This window comes from Prenolepis imparis, unplaced genomic scaffold (assembly GCF_030444845.1).
Source record: "Prenolepis imparis isolate NDT839.2.m4 unplaced genomic scaffold, iyPreImpa1.0 SCAF_5, whole genome shotgun sequence".
In the NCBI taxonomy this organism is placed as follows: domain Eukaryota; kingdom Metazoa; phylum Arthropoda; class Insecta; order Hymenoptera; family Formicidae; genus Prenolepis; species Prenolepis imparis.
In genome coordinates, this window is record NW_028141163.1 from 9075274 (window position 1) to 9093958 (window position 18685).

General features: G+C 28.4%; 1 protein-coding gene across 1 annotated transcript in view; it reads left to right on the forward strand.

Moving 5' to 3' along the window:
- Positions 1-18685, forward strand: part of Dhc1 (dynein axonemal heavy chain 1) — a 74667-nt gene that overhangs the window by 13882 nt on the left and 42100 nt on the right. The window contains exons 28-32 of the mRNA XM_083039084.1: positions 190-1547; positions 1642-5219; positions 5405-5631; positions 5736-6047; positions 6134-6585. Of these exons, the coding sequence (XP_082895210.1) occupies positions 190-1547; positions 1642-5219; positions 5405-5631; positions 5736-6047; positions 6134-6585 (5927 nt within the window). The remainder of the gene's footprint in view (positions 1-189; positions 1548-1641; positions 5220-5404; positions 5632-5735; positions 6048-6133; positions 6586-18685) is intronic.

An 18685-nucleotide genomic window follows, 5' to 3' on the forward strand; every position in this document is an offset into this window, starting at 1 on the left:
TTGATATATACTATATTATAATTTATAATTTATATATATTATATAATTGTTTATATAATTATTTATTTGCCTTTTAACTTTATAAATATCGGCGTTATTAAATCATTAATTATTATATAGTATAAAAATATATAATGTTTTAAAACTATATATTATAATGTAAAAACTATGACTAAATTTTTATTTTAGGTTTATTCATGGAGCACTCAAACGCTAGTACTCGCCATCAATGTCTTGCAATGTAATATAGTAAGGCAAATGCTTTGCTTGCTGGAAGGTTTAATACCTGACGAAGCAACACCAGAAGAAGTCGAAGATGAAGATTTAGAGAAAGACAAACCTCAACCTTTAACAGCGGAATATCTAAAACGTCTTTATGTATTTACGTTAGTGTGGGGCATAGGAGCATTGCTGGAAACTGCCGACAGACAAAAGTACGACAGATATCTTCGAGAAAACTTCGGTACCTTGGATCTTCCGATTTCCGATAGGTATCCGGATGCCACAGTATTCGATTTTTTCGTCACCGATAAAGGCGTGTGGGACACGTGGACAAGCATGGTGACGAATTATGTTTATCCTGAATATTCAACGCCTGATTACAGTAATGTTTTGGTGCCTATACCGGATAATGTAAGAATTCAATATCTCGTGGACTTGATTGGTCGTCAGGATAAAGCTGTGTTACTAATAGGCGAGCAGGGATCTGCTAAAACTATTATGATGAAATCGTACATGAAGAAAGCAAATCCAGATACAACTTTGAGTCGCTCTTTCAATTTTAGCTCAGCTACCAGTCCATATCAGTTCCAGAAAACCATCGAAAGCTATGTGGAAAAGCGTATGGGAAATACATTCGGGCCACCAGGCGGCAAAAAAATGTTGATTTTTATCGATGACGTAAATTTGCCGCAAATTAATGAATGGGGCGATCAAATAACTAATGAAATCGTTCGGCAGACTATGGACATGAAAGGATTTTATTCTCTGGAAAAACCTGGCGATTTCACGGCCATCGCAGATGTAATTTTTTTGGCAGCCATGAGCCAGCCCGGTGGCGGAAGAAACGATATTCCCTCGAGACTCAAGAGACAATTTTGTATCTTTAATTGTACGTTACCAAACAATGTGGCAATCGATCGAATTTTTAGCGTTTTAGGCGAAGGACATTACAATATTAAAAGAGGATTTTCGCAAGAAGTGCGTCAGCTTGTTAAGAAAATGATTCCTTTGACTAGAATACTTTGGGAAAAAACACGCATAAAGCTGTTGCCAACACCAGCAAAATTTCATTATGTTTTTAGTCTCCGAGATCTCTCGAGAATCTGGCAGGGTATGGTTGGTACATTGTCAACGGTTATTGACAAGGAAAGCATACTAATGCTGCTTTGGAAACACGAATGTACGCGAGTATTCAGCGACAGATTGACGGTACAAAGTGATAAAGATTGGTTTGACGAAGAATTGATTCGCGTCGTGGCCGATATTTTAGGAGAAAAATATGTAAACATGCTGGATCAAAATCCTGCATTTGTCGATTTTATGAGGTTCGTAATAATAATTATATTAATGTGAAACAGAATCAATTTATTGTGACGTTAAAAATATTATGCAATATTAACAAGATTTATTTAATTACAGAGATGCTCCAGAACCGACTGGTGAAGAAGGTGAGGATGCGGATGTAGAACTTCCCAAGGTATACGAACCTGTTTATGACGAGCAAGTGTTACGAGAAAGATTAGACATGTTTCTGGCACAGTTCAATGAAATGCAAAGAGGTGCTGGAATGGATCTAGTATTTTTCCCTGACGCCATGCTGCACTTAGTAAAGATATCTAGAGTCATTAGACATCCGAAAGGCAATGTGATGCTAGTAGGTGTCGGCGGTTCTGGCAAACAAAGTCTCACAAAACTATCTTCTTTTATTGCCGGATACAAAACGTTTCAAATTACCTTGACTAGATCTTATAATGCAGCCAACTTTTTAGAAGATCTTAGATTTCTATATCGCACTTGCGGTGCTCAAGGCAAAGGTACAACATTTATTTTCACCGATCTCGACATTAAGGAGGAAGGCTTCCTCGAATATTTAAATAATATTCTGAGCTCCGGAGTTATCAGTAATTTATTCACGCGTGACGAGCAAGCGGAAATTATTTCGGAATTAACACCTATCTTGAGACGGGAAAATCCTAAAAGAACTCTCAATAATGAATTAGTGATGGATTTCTTTTTGCAAAGAACTTGTCAAAATTTGCATGTTGTTTTCTGCTTTTCTCCTGTGGGTGAAAAATTCGGGAATCGCGCACAGCGTTTTCCGGCTCTTATCTCCGGTTGCACTATAGATTGGTTTCAACCTTGGCCGAAGGATGCTCTAATTTTGGTTGCCAAGCATTTTCTTTGTGATTTTGAAATTGCTTGCACTGGCGACGTAAAGGCTGAATTAGTAAATGCATTAGGATCCATACAAGATATTGTTTCGGAGACTTCAATCGAATATTTTCAAAGATTTCGGCGCGCTACTCATGTGACTCCGAAATCTTATTTGAATTTTATCGGTGGATACAAAAACATCTATCGGTCTAAGCAACATGAGCTTGGTGAAGGAGCCAAAAGAATGGACACAGGTTTAGCAAAACTCGAGGAAGCATCGATATCCGTTGAGATTCTGAAGAAAGATTTAGCCGTAATGGAACAGGAATTGGTCCAGGCTTCCGAAAAAGCAGAGACGGTACTTTTAGAAGTAACGGAGAGAGCCATGCAGGCTGAAGCTTTTAAGAATCAAGTACAAAGAGTAAAGGAAAAAGCGGAGCAATTGGTAGCCTGCATAGCTGATGAAAAAGCGCTGGCAGAACAAAAGCTGGAAGCTGCGAAACCAGCGTTAGAAGAAGCGGAAGCTGCTCTGAATACTATTAAACCTGCTCACATAGCAACGGTAAGAAAGCTAGGCAGGCCACCTCATCTCATAATGAGAATCATGGATTGCGTATTGATTTTATTTCAACGTAAAATCGGTTCCGTTGTGCCCGATACCGCCTCGCTATGTCCTAAACCATCGTGGGCAGAATCGTTGAAACTTATGGCCAGTACGACGTTTCTGTTGCAATTGCAAAATTATCCAAAAGACATAATCAATAACGAAATGGTCGAGCTACTGCAACCCTACTTCAAGATGGAAGATTATAATATGGAAACAGCTAGACGTGTATGCGGTGACGTTGCTGGTTTACTCTCGTGGACCAAGGCTATGGGGTTCTTCCATTCTGTCAACAAGGAAGTTCTCCCGTTAAAAACTAATCTAGCACTGCAAGAAGCACGATTGAAACTCGCCATGGAGGATTTGGCGAATGCTGAACGAGAATTATCCGAAAGGGAGATGGCTTTACAAACAGTTAAGCAGCAATACGATACCGCGGTAACGGAGAAGCAAAGATTAACAGAGGCTGCGAATGTATGCCTGAGAAAAATGACAGCTGCGACTGCTTTAATAAATGGATTAGGCGGCGAGAAGATTCGATGGACGGAACAAAGTGGAGAATTCAAGATTCAACTAGGACGATTAGTCGGAGATGTTCTTCTGGCAACTGGATTTTTATCGTACTGCGGGCCTTATAATCAGCAGTATCGAGCAAGCTTAGTAACTGCGTGGATGAATATATTAACCACTAAATTTATACCTTTTACTAAAAATTTAAATATAACGAATATGCTTGTCGACTCCGCAACAACATCGGAATGGACTCTTCAGGGATTGCCGAACGACGAATTATCTGTGCAGAATGCGCTTATCGTCACCAAATCTTCGTCTTTTCCGCTTCTTGTTGATCCTCAGAATCAAGGAAAGATGTGGATCAAGAATAAAGAGAGCACAAACGAATTGCAGATTACTTCGTTGAATCATAAGTACTTCCGTACTCATCTCGAAGACAGTCTTTCGTTGGGTAGACCATTGCTAATCGAGGATGTTACAGAGGAACTCGATCCAGTACTCGATAACGTACTCGAGAAAAATTTTATTAAATCAGGATCTATCGAGAAGGTCATTGTTGGAGATAAAGAATGCGACGTGATGCCAGGATTCATGTTGTACATTACTACCAAGCTACCAAATCCAGCGTACAGTCCAGAAATATCCGCGAAGACATCGATTATTGACTTTACCGTGACAATGTTAGGTTTAGAAGATCAATTGTTAGGTCGAGTAATACTTATGGAGAAAGCCGATTTGGAAGCGGAGAGAGTCGCTCTATTTGAATCAGTCATGACTAATCAACGTTCGATGAAGGAACTCGAAAGTACGCTATTACACAGACTTACATCCTCGGAAGGTTCCTTGGTAGATGATGAAGAGCTAATAACTGTTCTTCGAGAAACAAAGACTACGGCCGAGTCGGTGAATGAAAAACTGCAAGTGTCTGCTCTTACTGAGAAAAAAATCACGTTGGCACGCGAAGAATTTCGCGCAGTTGCGTCAAGAGGATCTATCCTGTATTTCTTGATAGTTGAAATGAGCAATGTTAATGTGATGTATCAAAATTCGTTGAGACAATTCTTGACAATCTTCGATAATTCAATCACGAAATCTACGAAGAGTCCGATTACTTCCGAACGGATAAACATAATTCTTCGTCATCTTACATATGAAGTTTGGGCGTTTACTCTGAGAAGTCTTTACGAAAGGCATAAATCGTTATTTACGCTGATGCTAGCCATGAAGATAGATTGTCATAGAGGCATTATTTCCCACGCAGAATTTAACGCTTTTATAAAAGGCGGAGCATCTTTAGATCTTAATGCAGTAACGCCGAAACCATTTAAATGGATACTTGATATAACGTGGCTAAATTTAGTCGAAATAAGCAGATTAGAGGTATTTTCGGATATTTTAACGAAAATTGAATTTAGCGAAAAAGAATGGAGAATATGGTACGAAAAAGAGAAGCCGGAAGAGGAAGAATTGCCTTGCGGCTATCAAAAGAGTCTTGACGTATTCCGAAAATTACTTCTCATCAGATCGTGGAGCCCCGACAGAACTTTATCCCAAGCAAGAAGATATATCATCGAATCTTTGGGCAAAGAATACGGCGAGGCTAAAATATTGGACTTGGAAGCAACTTGGTTAGAATCTGAAACTAGATCGCCACTCATTTGCTTATTATCTATAGGCTCTGATCCGAGTCCTCAAATTACAGCATTAGCTAAACAAAAAACAATTCGTAAGTAATTACTTATTCTTAATAATTTAATTAATTGTTCTATAAGCAGTAAAAAAAATAAAACCTCCTTTAATACAATGTAAAAATATATATAAGAGTGTTTAATAACAATATTTTTAACATTATTATTTTAGCATTATTATTATTATTATTATTATTATTAAGATATTTTTTAAATATTTTAGCATTAAATTCGGTATCGATGGGACAAGGTCAAGAGTTTCATGCTCGAAGAATGATCAACGAAGCTATGAGCACGGGCGGCTGGGTCCTTTTACAAAATATTCATTTATCATTGCCCTTCTGTACAGAAGTTATGGATGCTCTTGTTGAAACAGAAACTGTTCACGAGGTATTCAGACTTTGGATGACGACCGAAGTACATTCTCAATTTCCCATCGGTTTACTACAGGTTGTATTTCTATAACTCTTAAGTAATTGAAAGGGATCAACGTATTGAAAAGGAAAAAAAAAAAATAATTTAGCGAAACAAATTCGAAAAAATATATGTTTTAGATGGCAATAAAATTTACGAATGAACCACCACAAGGCATAAGAGCTAGTTTGAAGAGGACTTACCAATCGGTGACACAAGACGCGTTGGATTACAGTACTCAATCGCAATGGCCACCCTTATTATACGCTGTTGCATTTTTACACACCGTAGTACAGGAGAGAAGAAAGTTTGGACCACTCGGTTGGAATGTACCTTACGAATTTAATCAGGCAGATTTTGCAGCATCGGTCCAATTCATACAGAATCATTTAGACGATATGGATCCTAAAAAAGGTGTTTCCTGGCCGACAGTCTGCTATATGCTTGGAGAGGTTTCACAATCTTGATTTTTGAATTAAAATAATCAAGTTTTAAGCGGCATTGTATATTACATATTTTTTAAAATATTTATTTATAGGTGCAATACGGCGGTAGAGTTACGGACGATTTTGATAAACGTTTATTAACTACTTTTACACATGTCTGGTTTTGCGATGTATTGTTACGACCAGGCTTTGAATTTTATCGAGGATACAGGGTGCCCCAAACGAGAAATCTTCAAGGATATATCGACTACATCGACAGTTTACCTGCCACCGACACACCGGAAGTCTTCGGACTACATTCAAATGCTGACATTACCTATCAAATTAATACGGCGAAAGGAATACTTGACACGATTCTTAGCGTACAGCCGAAAGAGGGTGGCGCGCAAGGAGGTGAGACTAGAGAAAACGTCGTGTATAAATTAGCCGATGATATGCTGTCTAAATTACCGAAGCAATACAATGCCTTCGAAGTAAAGGAAGCGCTCCAAAGAATGGGACCATTGATGCCCATGAATATATTTCTAAGGCAAGAAGTAGACCGGTAAGTATTTATATTCTCTTTCTTTTTTTATTAAATAGTAACATATTGTAAATAATATGTTATAATACTTTATCCACCACGTTGTACATCTCGCACAAGACTGACCGCAAGACTTTGAGCAGCGGTATCACCAAGCGCATCCTATACGTCTGCTACGCTGCGCGTCTCGAGCGCGACTGACAATGAGTCTCGAGATTCGAGATATTGCGATTGCGAGACTGACGATCAGTCTCGCGCGAAGCGCGCAGCGTGGTGGTCGTGTGGGGTGTGCTTGACGACACCGCTACTCAGAGTCTTGCGATCAGTCTCGCGCGAGACGTGCAGCGTGGTGGATGTGTACAGACACGCGAATCTAATGGAAGCACAGATGTTTTGATTGAAATATTCTTGTAAAAAATTCTATTTTTGTTTGTTCTCTGTTAAAGATTTAAATAATGAATTTTTATGGATTGCATAATTAATTCACATATTTTTATGCATGCATTGCAATCAACGCATAAAAAAATATATATTAATTTTAAAATAAGAATATGTTATAAAAATTAAAATAATATGTTTCAAATAAAATATATTATAATTCCTTAAACTCAATTAATATTTTTGACAGAAATCAGCTGATTAAAGCGTTAATTAAATTTTAAAATAATATGTTTTAAAAATTAAAATAAGAATATGTTTTAGATAAAATGTTATAGTATTTTTTGATAGTTGTCAGCTGATTTCTATCAAAAATATTATTCGAGTTTAAAGTATTATAACATAATATTTATAACATTATTATTTTAATTTTTATAACATATTTTTATTTCAAAATTTAATTAGCAAATTAATGCTTTAATCAGTTGATTTCTGTCAAACAATATTAATCAAGTTTAAACAAACTTTATATAAAAATATCTTTTTATATATATATATATATATAAAATCGAGGAATGACGCGCGTGTAGCTTTGTGTTGTTTTAATATACATTTAAAGAATATTATATTCAGTCACTTATTTTTTTAATATAACTAGAACAACACAAGCGTGCGCTACGCGCGCGCCATTCTTCAATTTTATATTAAAAAGAATGATATTATAAAAATGATATTTTTATATAAAGTTTGTTTAAATTTGATTAACATTTATTTATATATAACGTTTGTTTTAACTTTATTAATATTTTTTGACAGAAATCATCTGATTAAAGCGTTAATTTGCTAAATAAATTTTAAAATGAAAATGTGTTACAATATAATAAAATAATAATATTTTACAGAGAGAATTTTCTCTTAGAATTTTATTTATAATTTAAGACTTTGAAGAGATTTTTAAAACACGTCCAAATAAAATGTTTTACGACTTACACAGGCCTTAATTTTCGCAAAAAACGATTAAACTTTGAATTTAAAAAGTAAGGTTTGTGTAAGTCGTAGAACATTTTCTGAGGACTCATTTTGTTTGTCTTGAAGAAATCTTTAAAAGATCGTTAAAAGTGCGTCTTGTAGAGATCTTTAAAAGAACGTTTATACTTGAAAAGATTAAGGCTTCTATAAAGCCAAGAACATTTTCTGTCGGCTCATTTTGTAGGTCTTGAAGAAATCTTTTAAAGATCTCTTCTATAAAGCTAGAACAGAAAATGTTCTATTAGGCTTTATAGAGGCCTTAATCTTTTCAAGTTTAAACGTTTATCGGGCAAATTCAGCAAACTATAAAATTCAAATAGCAATATGTTGTAATACCTTATCCTCGATTAATATTTTTATTACAGAAATCAGCTGATTAAAACGTTAATTTGCTAATTAATTTTTAAAATAAGAATATATGTTATAACATTTAAAATAATAATGTTTTAAATAATGTATATTATAATTCCTTAAACTCGATTAATATTTATGACAGCTATCAGCTGATTTCTGTCAAAAAATATTAATCGCAGATAAAGCATTATAACATATTATTTATAAAATTATTATTTTATATTTTATAACATATTTTTATTTTAAAATGTAATTAGCAATGTAATGCTTTAATCATCTGATTTCTGTCAAAAAATATTAATCAAGTTTAAACAAACTTTATATAAAAAAAAAATTATTTTTTATATAAAATCGATGAATGGCGTAGCGCGCGCTTGTTGTTCTAATTCTTTTTAAAAAAAGACATATTAATTCGATTCTCGCAAGTATTGTTGCCTCTTTTCCGCGAAAATATTAATCAAGTTTAAAGTATTATAACATATTATTTAAAACATATATTGTTATTTTATTTAATTTTATTTTGGACTAACTGTCAAACTGCTAACTGCTAACCCTCGCGATGACAGCCTTTCGATGCTACGAATATAACACACAACGCTAATCGACAGAGAGCCAATCAGTATTGCGGAAAAGAGGCAACAATACACTTCAAGACTTTCGAGTGGACTGCGATACATTCGAGAATCGACTTAACATGCCTTTTTTAAAGAAAGGACTAGAACAACACAAGCGCGCGCTACGCGTGCGCCATTTCTCGATTTTATATAAAAAAAAACAATATTTTTATATAAAATTTGTTTAAATTTGATTAACATTTTTTGACAGAAATCAGATAATTAAATCGTTAATTTGCTAATTAAATTTTAAAATAAAAATATGTTATAAAAATTAAAAATGTTATAAATAATATTACAAATAATATGTTTACTACTTAAAACTCGAATAATATATTTCATTGTTTGCATATAACTTTTATATATATAATACAATGTACTATCGAAGTATACAAGCAATAAATTTTTAATATTAAAAATCGATACTTTGTAGCAGCGGATCCTATACGGCGCAAACTTTTATTATGTATATCAAATAAAAGAATTTGCACGCTCGTATCTATTTGGTATAAAAATAATCTGCAAACAACGTATTATTGAAAAAAAGCGATAAATTATTGGCTCTTTATATTAAATAAATACGAGCATGCAAATTATTTTATATAATATACATAATATAAGTCCGCGCAGTGTAGGGTTCGCAGCTACAAAGTTTCATCTTTAACTATTCTAAAAAAAGCATAGAATTCATCGCTTGTTTTTTTAATAGTACATTTTATGCAGATTACTTTTATATCAAACAGATTCGAGCGTACAAATTTTTTCATTTAATACACATAGTATAATTCTTCGTTATAGAATTTGCGCCATATTTTATATATTTCAACAGTACATTATCTGCACAATATGATGGTACCATCAGCATACCAACGTACAAACTTTTTGATCTAATATACGTAAAATGAATCCGCGCAGTATGGGGTCCGCGGTTTCAAAATTTCAATTTTCAATATTTTAAAACGAGCCAAAAATTATTCTTTTATATATTTCAACAGTACATTATCTGCATAATATGATGGTACCATCAGAATACCAGCCTACAAACTTTTTGATCTAATATACGTAAAATGAATGCGCGCCGTATGTAGTCCGCGGTTTAAAAATTTTAATTTCCAATATTTTAAAACGAGCCAAAAATTATTCTTTTATATATTTCAACAGTACATTATCTGCATAATATGATGGTACCATCAAAATACCAGCCTACAAACTTTTTGATCTAATATACGTAAATTGAATCCGCACCGTATGGGGTTTGCGGTTCAAAAATTGTAATTTTCAATATTTTAAAACGAGCCAAAAATTATTCTTATGTATATTTCAACAGTACATTATCTGCACAATATGATGGTATCATCAGCATACCAGCGTACAAACTTTTTGATCTAATCCTTTTCTAAAAAAAGAATGTAAAGTCTATACTCGCATATATCGAAGTTTATTGTTGTCGCTTTATCGAAATGCTCATTGACTGTCTCGATTCGCGTTGTACGTTATATTTATAGCATCAAGCTGTCATCGCGAAGATTAATAGTTTGACAGTTTGTTCAAAATAAAATAAAATAAAATAATATATTGTGTTTTAAATAATATGTTATAATACTTTAAACTCGATTAATATTTTTGACAGTTATCAGCTGATTTCTGTCAAAAAATATTCGCGAATAAAGTTTTATAACATATTATATTACTTATAAAATATTATTATTTTAATTATAATAATATGTTGTAAATAATATAATATATACTTAAATTATAATATAAACTTATAATATATACTTATAATATATACTTTGTCCGCGATTAATATTTTTTGACAGAAATCAGCTTATAATTGTAAAAAATATTAATTAAATTTAAAGTATTAAGATCCGATTGCACCAACGTTATTTTGGTTTTAAACGAGACTTAAATATATGTTTGTCTTAATTTATTTAGAAAGAAAAAGATAGACACATAGTTAAGTCCCGCTTAAAGCCAAAATAATGTTAGTGCAATCGGGCCTAAAACGTATTATATAAAACATATTATTTTATTTTATTATTTTTTGACAAACTGTTAAACTGCTAACTGTCGTGATGACAATCTCTCGATGCTATGAATATAACGCGCGACGCAAATCGAAGCAGCTAATAAACATCGCGAAAAAAAGGCAAAAATACTTGCAAGAATCAACTTAACATGCTTTTTTTAGAAACAGACTAAAACAACACAAACGCGCGCTACGCGCGTGCCATACTTAGCTCTTATATTGAAAAGAATATTTTTAAAAAATTATACAAAGATTATTTAAACTCGATTAATATTTTCTGACAGAAATTAGATGATTAAAATGTTAATTTGCTAATTAAATTTTAAAATTTAAATGTTATAAAAATTATAATAATAATGTTGTAAATAATATATGTTATAATACTTTAAATTCGAATAATATTTTATGAGGAAATATTTAAATGGGACCACTATGGTAAATATGAAATTATTACATAATAAAGCAAGAGTCAAATTCTTAAAGAAAATGCATTCAATGACTTCCAAAAAAGTAATTAAAATGATTGAAATAATCTTAGATCTCAGTTATATAAATTGTATAAATATATAAATGGAACCAATATCGTAAAAATGAAATTATTACATAATGAAGCAATAGTCTAATTCCTAATGAAAATGCATTCAATGTCTTTCAAATAAGTAATTAAAATGATGAAACTTATCACACATCTAATTCAATTAAATTATATAAATATTTAAATGGGACCAATATCGTAAAAATGAAATTATTACATAATGAAGCACGAGTCAAATTCTTAATGAAAATGCATTCAAGGTCTTTCAAATAAGTAATTAGAATGATTAAACTTATCACTCATCTAATTTAATTAAATTATATATATTTAAATGGGACCAATATCGTAAAAATGAAATTATTACATAACGAAAAAATAGTCTTATTCCTAATGAAAATGCATTCAATGTCTTTTAAATAAGTAATTAAAATTATAAAATTGATCAAACATCTAATTTAATTAAATTATATAATTATTCAGATGGGACCAATAACGTAAAAATGAAATTATTACATAATGAAGCAAGAGTCAAATTCTTAATGAAAATGCATTCAATGTCTTTCAAATATATAATTAAAATGATTAAATTGATCAAACATCTAATTTAATTAAATTATATAAATATTCAGATGGGACCAATATCGTAAAAATGAATTTATTACATAATGAAGCACGAGTAAAATTCTTGATGAAAATGCATTCAATGACTTTCAACTAAATAATTAAAATGATTAAATTGATCAAACATCTAATTTAATTAAATTATATAAATATTCAGATGGGACCAATATCGTAAAAATGAATTTATTACATAATGAAGCACGAGTCAAATTCTTGATGAAAATGCATTCAATGACTTTCAAATAAGTAATTAGAATGATTAAACTTATCACTCATCTAATTTAATTAAATTATATATATTTAAATGGGACCAATATCGTAAAAATGAAATTATTACATAACGAAAAAATAGTCTTATTCCTAATGAAAATGCATTCAATGTCTTCTAAATAAGTAATTAAAATGATAAAATTGATCAAACATCTAATTTAATTAAATTATATAATTATTCAGATGGGACCAATAACGTAAAAATGAAATTATTACATAATGAAGCAAGAGTCAAATTCTTAATGAAAATGCATTCAATGTCTTTCAAATATATAATTAAAATGATTAAATTGATCAAACATCTAATTTAATTAAATTATATAAATATTCAGATGGGACCAATATCGTAAAAATGAATTTATTACATAATGAAGCACGAGTCAAATTCTTAATGAAAATGCATTCAAGATCTTTCAAATAAGTAATTAGAAAGAATAAACTTATCTCTCATCTAATTTAATTTAATTATATATATATTTAAAAGGGACAAATATCGTAAAAATGAAATTATTTAATTATAAAGGAAGAGTCAAATTCTTGATGAAAATGCATTCCATGTCTTTCAAATAAGTAATTAGAATGATTAAACTTATCACTCATCTAATTTAATTAAATTATATATATTTAAATGGGACCAATATCGTAAAAATGAAATTATTACATAATGAAGCAAGAGTCAAATTCTTAATCAAAATGCACTCAATGTATTTCAAATATATAATTAAAATGATAAAATTGATCAAACATCTAATTTAAATAAATTATATAAATATTCAGATGGAACCAATATCGTAAAAATGAAACTATTAAATACTGAAGCAAGAGTCAAATTCTTAATGAAAATGCATTCCATGTCTTTCAAATAAGTAATTAAGATGATTGAAATAATCTTAGATCTCAGTTATTAAAATTATATAAATATTTAAATAGAACCAATAACGTAAAAATGAAATTATTACATAATGAAGCAAGAGTCAAATTCTTAATGAAAATGCATTCAATGTCTTTCAATTATATAATTAAAATGATTAAATTGATCAAACATCTAATTTAATTAAATTATAAAAATATTCAGATGGGACCAATATCGTAAAAATGAATTTATTACATAATGAAGCACGAGTAAAATTCTTGATGAAAATGCATTCAATGACTTTCAACTAAATAATTAAAATGATTAAATTGATCAAACATCTAATTTAATTAAATTATATAAATATTCAGATGGGACCAATATCGTAAAAATGAATTTATTACATAATGAAGCACGAGTCAAATTCTTGATGAAAATGCATTCAATGTCTTTCAAATAAGTAATTAAAATGATTAAACTTATCACACATATAATTTAATTAAATTATATAAATATTCAGATTGGACCAATATCGTAAAAATGAAATTATGACATAATGAAGCAAGAATCAAATTCTTAATGAAAATGCATTCAATGTATTTCAAATATATAATTAAAATGATAAAATTGATCAAATATCTAATTTAATTAAATTATATAAATATTAAGATGGGACCAATAACGTAAAAATGAAATTATTACATAATGAAGCAAGAGTCAAATTCTTAATGAAAATGCATTCAATGTCTTTCAAATATATAATTAAAATGATTAAATTGATCAAACATCTAATTTAATTAAATTATATAAATATTCAGATGGGACCAATATCGTAAAAATGAAATTATTACATAATGAAGCAAAAATCAAATTCTAAATAAAAATGCATTCAATGTCTTTCAAATAAGTAATTAAAATGATTGAAATAATCTTAGATCTCAGTTATTAAAATTATATAAATATTTGAATAGAACCAATAACGTAAAAATAAATTTATTACATAATAAAACACAAGTCAAACTCTAAATAAAAATGCATTCAATGTCTTTCAAATAAGTAATTAAAATGATTAAACGTATCACACATCTAATTTAATTTATTTATATAAATATTTAAAAGGGGCCAATATCGTAAAAATGAAATTATTACATAATGAAGCACGAGTCAAATTCTTAATGAAAATGCATTCAAGGTCTTTCAAATAAGTAATTAGAATGATTAAACTTATCACTCATCTAATTTAAGTAAATTATATAAATATTCAGATGGGACCAATAACGTAAAAGTGAAATTATTACATAATGAAGCAAGAGTCAAATTCTTAATGAAAATGCGTTCAATGTCTTTCAAATATATAATTAAAATGATTAAATTGATCAAACATCTAATTTAATTAAATTATATAAATATTCAGATGGGACCAATATCGTAAAAATGAAATTATTACATAATGAAGCAAGAATCAAATTCTTAATGAAAATGCATTAATGTCTTTCAAATAAGTAATTAAAATGATTAAACTTATCACACATCTAATTTAAATAAATTATATAAATATTCAGATGGGACCAATATCGTAAAAATGAAACTATTAAATACTGAAGCAAGAGTCAAATTCTTAATGAAAATGCATTCAAAGTCTTTCAAATTAGTTATTAAGATGATTGAAATAATCTTAGATCTCAGTTATTAAAATTATATAAATATTTAAATAGAACCAATATCGTAAAAATAAATTTATTACATAATAAAGCATAAGTCAAATTCTAAATTAAAATGCATTCAATGTCTTTCAAATAAGTAATTAAAATGATTAAACTTATCACACATATAATTAAATTAAATTATATAAATATTCAGATTGGACCAATATCATAAAAATGAAATTATTACATAATGAAGCAAGAGTCAAATTCTTAATGAAAATGTATTCAATGTCTTTCAAATAAGTAATTAGAATGATTAAACTTATCACACATCTGAATTAATTAAATAATATAAATATTCAGATGGGACCAATATCGTAAAAATGAAATTATTACATAATGAAGCAAGATTCAAATTCTTAATGAAAATGCATTCAAAGTCTTTCAAATTAGTTATTAAGATGATTGAAATAATCTTAGATCTCAGTTATTTAAATTATATAAATATTTAAATAGAACCAATATCGTAAAAATAAATTTATTACATAATAAAGCACGAGTCAAATTCTAAATAAAAATGCATTCAATGTCTTAAAAATAAGTAATTAAAATGATTAAACGTATCACACATCTAATTTAATTTATTTATATAAATATTTAAAAGGGGCCAATATCGTAAAAATGAAATTATTACATAATGAAGCACGAGTCAAATTCTTGATGAAAATGCATTCAATGTCTTTCAAATTAGTAATTAAACTGATTAAACGTATCACACATCTTATTTAATTTAATTATATAAAAAATTTAAAAGGGACCAATATCGTAAAAATGAAATTATTACATAATGAAGCACGAGACAAATTCTTAATGAAAATGCATTCAATGTCTTTCAATTAAGTAATTAGAATGATTAAACTTATCACACATCTAATTTAATTAAATTATATAAATATTCAGATGGGACCAATATCGTAAAAATGTAATTATTACATAATGAAGCAAGAATTAAATTCTTAATGAAAATGCATTCAATGTATTTCAAATATATAATTAAAATGACACAATTGATCAAACATCTAATTTAATTAAATTATATAAATATTAAGATGGGACCAATAACTTAAAAATGAAATTATTACATAATGAAGCAAGAGTCAAATTCTTAATGAAAATGCATTCAATGTCTTTCAAATATATAATTAAAATGATAAAATAGATCAAACATCTAATTTAAATAAATTATATAAATATTCAGATGGAACCAATATCGTAAAAATGAAACTATTAAATACTGAAGCAAGAATTAAATTCTTAATGAAAATGCATTCAATGTCTTTCAAATAAATAATTAAAATGATTAAACTTATCACACATCTAATTTAAGTAAATTATATAAATATTAAGATGGGACCAATAACGTAAAAATGAAATTATTACATAATGAAGCAAGAGTCAAATTCTTATTGAAAATGCATTCAATGTCTTTCAAATTAGTAATTAAAATGATTAAACGTATCACACATCTAATTTAATTTAATTATATAAAAAATTTAAAAGGGACCAATATCGTAAAAATGAAATTATTACATAATGAAGCACGAGTCAAATTCTTGATGAAAATGCATTCAATGTCTTTCAAATAAGTAATTAAAATGATAAAACTTATCACTCATCTAATTTAATTAAATTATATAAATATTCAGATGGGACCAATATCGTAAAATTGAAATTATTACATAATGAAGCAAGAGTCAAATTCTTAATGAAAATGCATCCAAAGTCTTTCAAATTAGTAATTAAGATGTTTGAAATAATCATAGATCTCAGTTATTTAAATTATATAAATATTTAAATAGAACCAGTATCGTAAAAATAAATTCATTACATAATAAAGCACGAGTCAAATTCTAAATAAAAATGCATTCAATGTCTTTCAAATAAGTAATTAAAATGATTAAACTTATCACACATCTAATTTAAATAAATTATATAAATATTCAGATGGGACCAATATCGTAAAAATGAAACTATTAAATACTGAAGCAAGAGTCAAATTCTTAATGAAAATGCATTCAATGACTTTCAAATAAGTAAATAAGATGATTGAAATAATCTTAGATCTCAGGTATTAAAAATATATAAATATTTAAATAGAACCAATATCGTAAAAATAAATTTATTACATAATAAAACACAAGTCAAATTCTAAATAAAAATGCATTCAATGTCTTTCAAATAAGTAATTAAAATGATTAAACGTATCACACATCTAATTTAATTTATTTATATAAATATTTAAAAGGGGCCAATATCGTAAAAATGAAATTATTACATAATGAAGCACGAGTCAAATTCTTAATGAAAATGCATTCAAGGTCTTTCAAATAAGTAATTAAAATGATTAAACTTATCACTCATCTAATTTAATTAAATTATATATATTTAAATGGGACCAATATCGTAAAAATGAAATTATTACATAACGAAAAAATAGTCTTATACCTAATGAAAATGCATTCAATGTCTTTTAAATAAGTAATTAGAATGATTAAACTTATCACTCATCTAATTTAATTAAATTATATATATTTAAATGGGACCAATATCGTAAAAATGAAATTATTACATAAAGAAAAAATAGTCTTATTCCTAATGAAAATGCATTCAATGTCTTTTAAATAAGTAATTAGAATGATTAAACTTATCACACATCTAATTTAATTAAATTATATAAATATTCAGATGGGACCAAAATCGTAAAAATGAAATTATTACATAATGGAGCAAGAATCAAATTCTTAATGAAAATGCATTCAATGTCTTTCAAATAAGTAATTAAAATGATTAAACTTATCACCCATATTATTAAATTAAATTATATAAATATTCAGATTGGACCAATATCGTAAAAATGAAATTATTACATAATGAAGCAAGAGTCAAATTCTTAATGAAAATGCATCCAATGTCTTCCAAATAAGTAATTAAAATGATTAAACTTATCACACATCTAATTTAATTAAATTATATAAATATTCAGATGGGACCAATATCGTAAAAATGAAATTATTACATAATGAAGCAAGAATCAAATTCTTAATGAAAATGCATTAATGTCTTTCAAATAAGTAATTAAAATGATTAAACTTATCACACATCTAATTTAATTAAATTATATAAATATTCAGATGGGACCAATATAGTAAAAATGAAATTATTACATAATGAAGCAAGAATCAAATTCTTAATGAAAATGCATTCAATGTCTTTCAAATATATAATTAAAATGATTTAATTGATCAAACATCTAATTTAATTAAATTGTATAAATATTCAGATGGGACCAATATCGTAAAAATGAAATTATTACATAATGAAGCATGAATCAAATTCTTAATGAAAATGCATTCAATGTCTTTCAAATAAGTAATTAGAATGATTAAACTTATCACTCATCTAATTTAATTAAATTATATATATTTAAATGGGATCAATATCGTAAAAATGAAATTATTACATAACGAAAAAATAGTCTTATTCCTAATGAAAATGCATTCAATGTCTTTTAAATAAGTAATTAGAATGATTAAACTTATCACACATCTAATTTAATTAAATTATATAAATATTCAGATGGGACCAATATCGTAAAAACGAAATTATTGCATAATGAAGCAAGAATCAAATTCTTAATGAAAATGCATTAATGTCTTTCAAATAAGTAATTAGAATGATTAAACTTATCACTCATCTAATTTAATTAAATTATATATATTTAAATGGGAC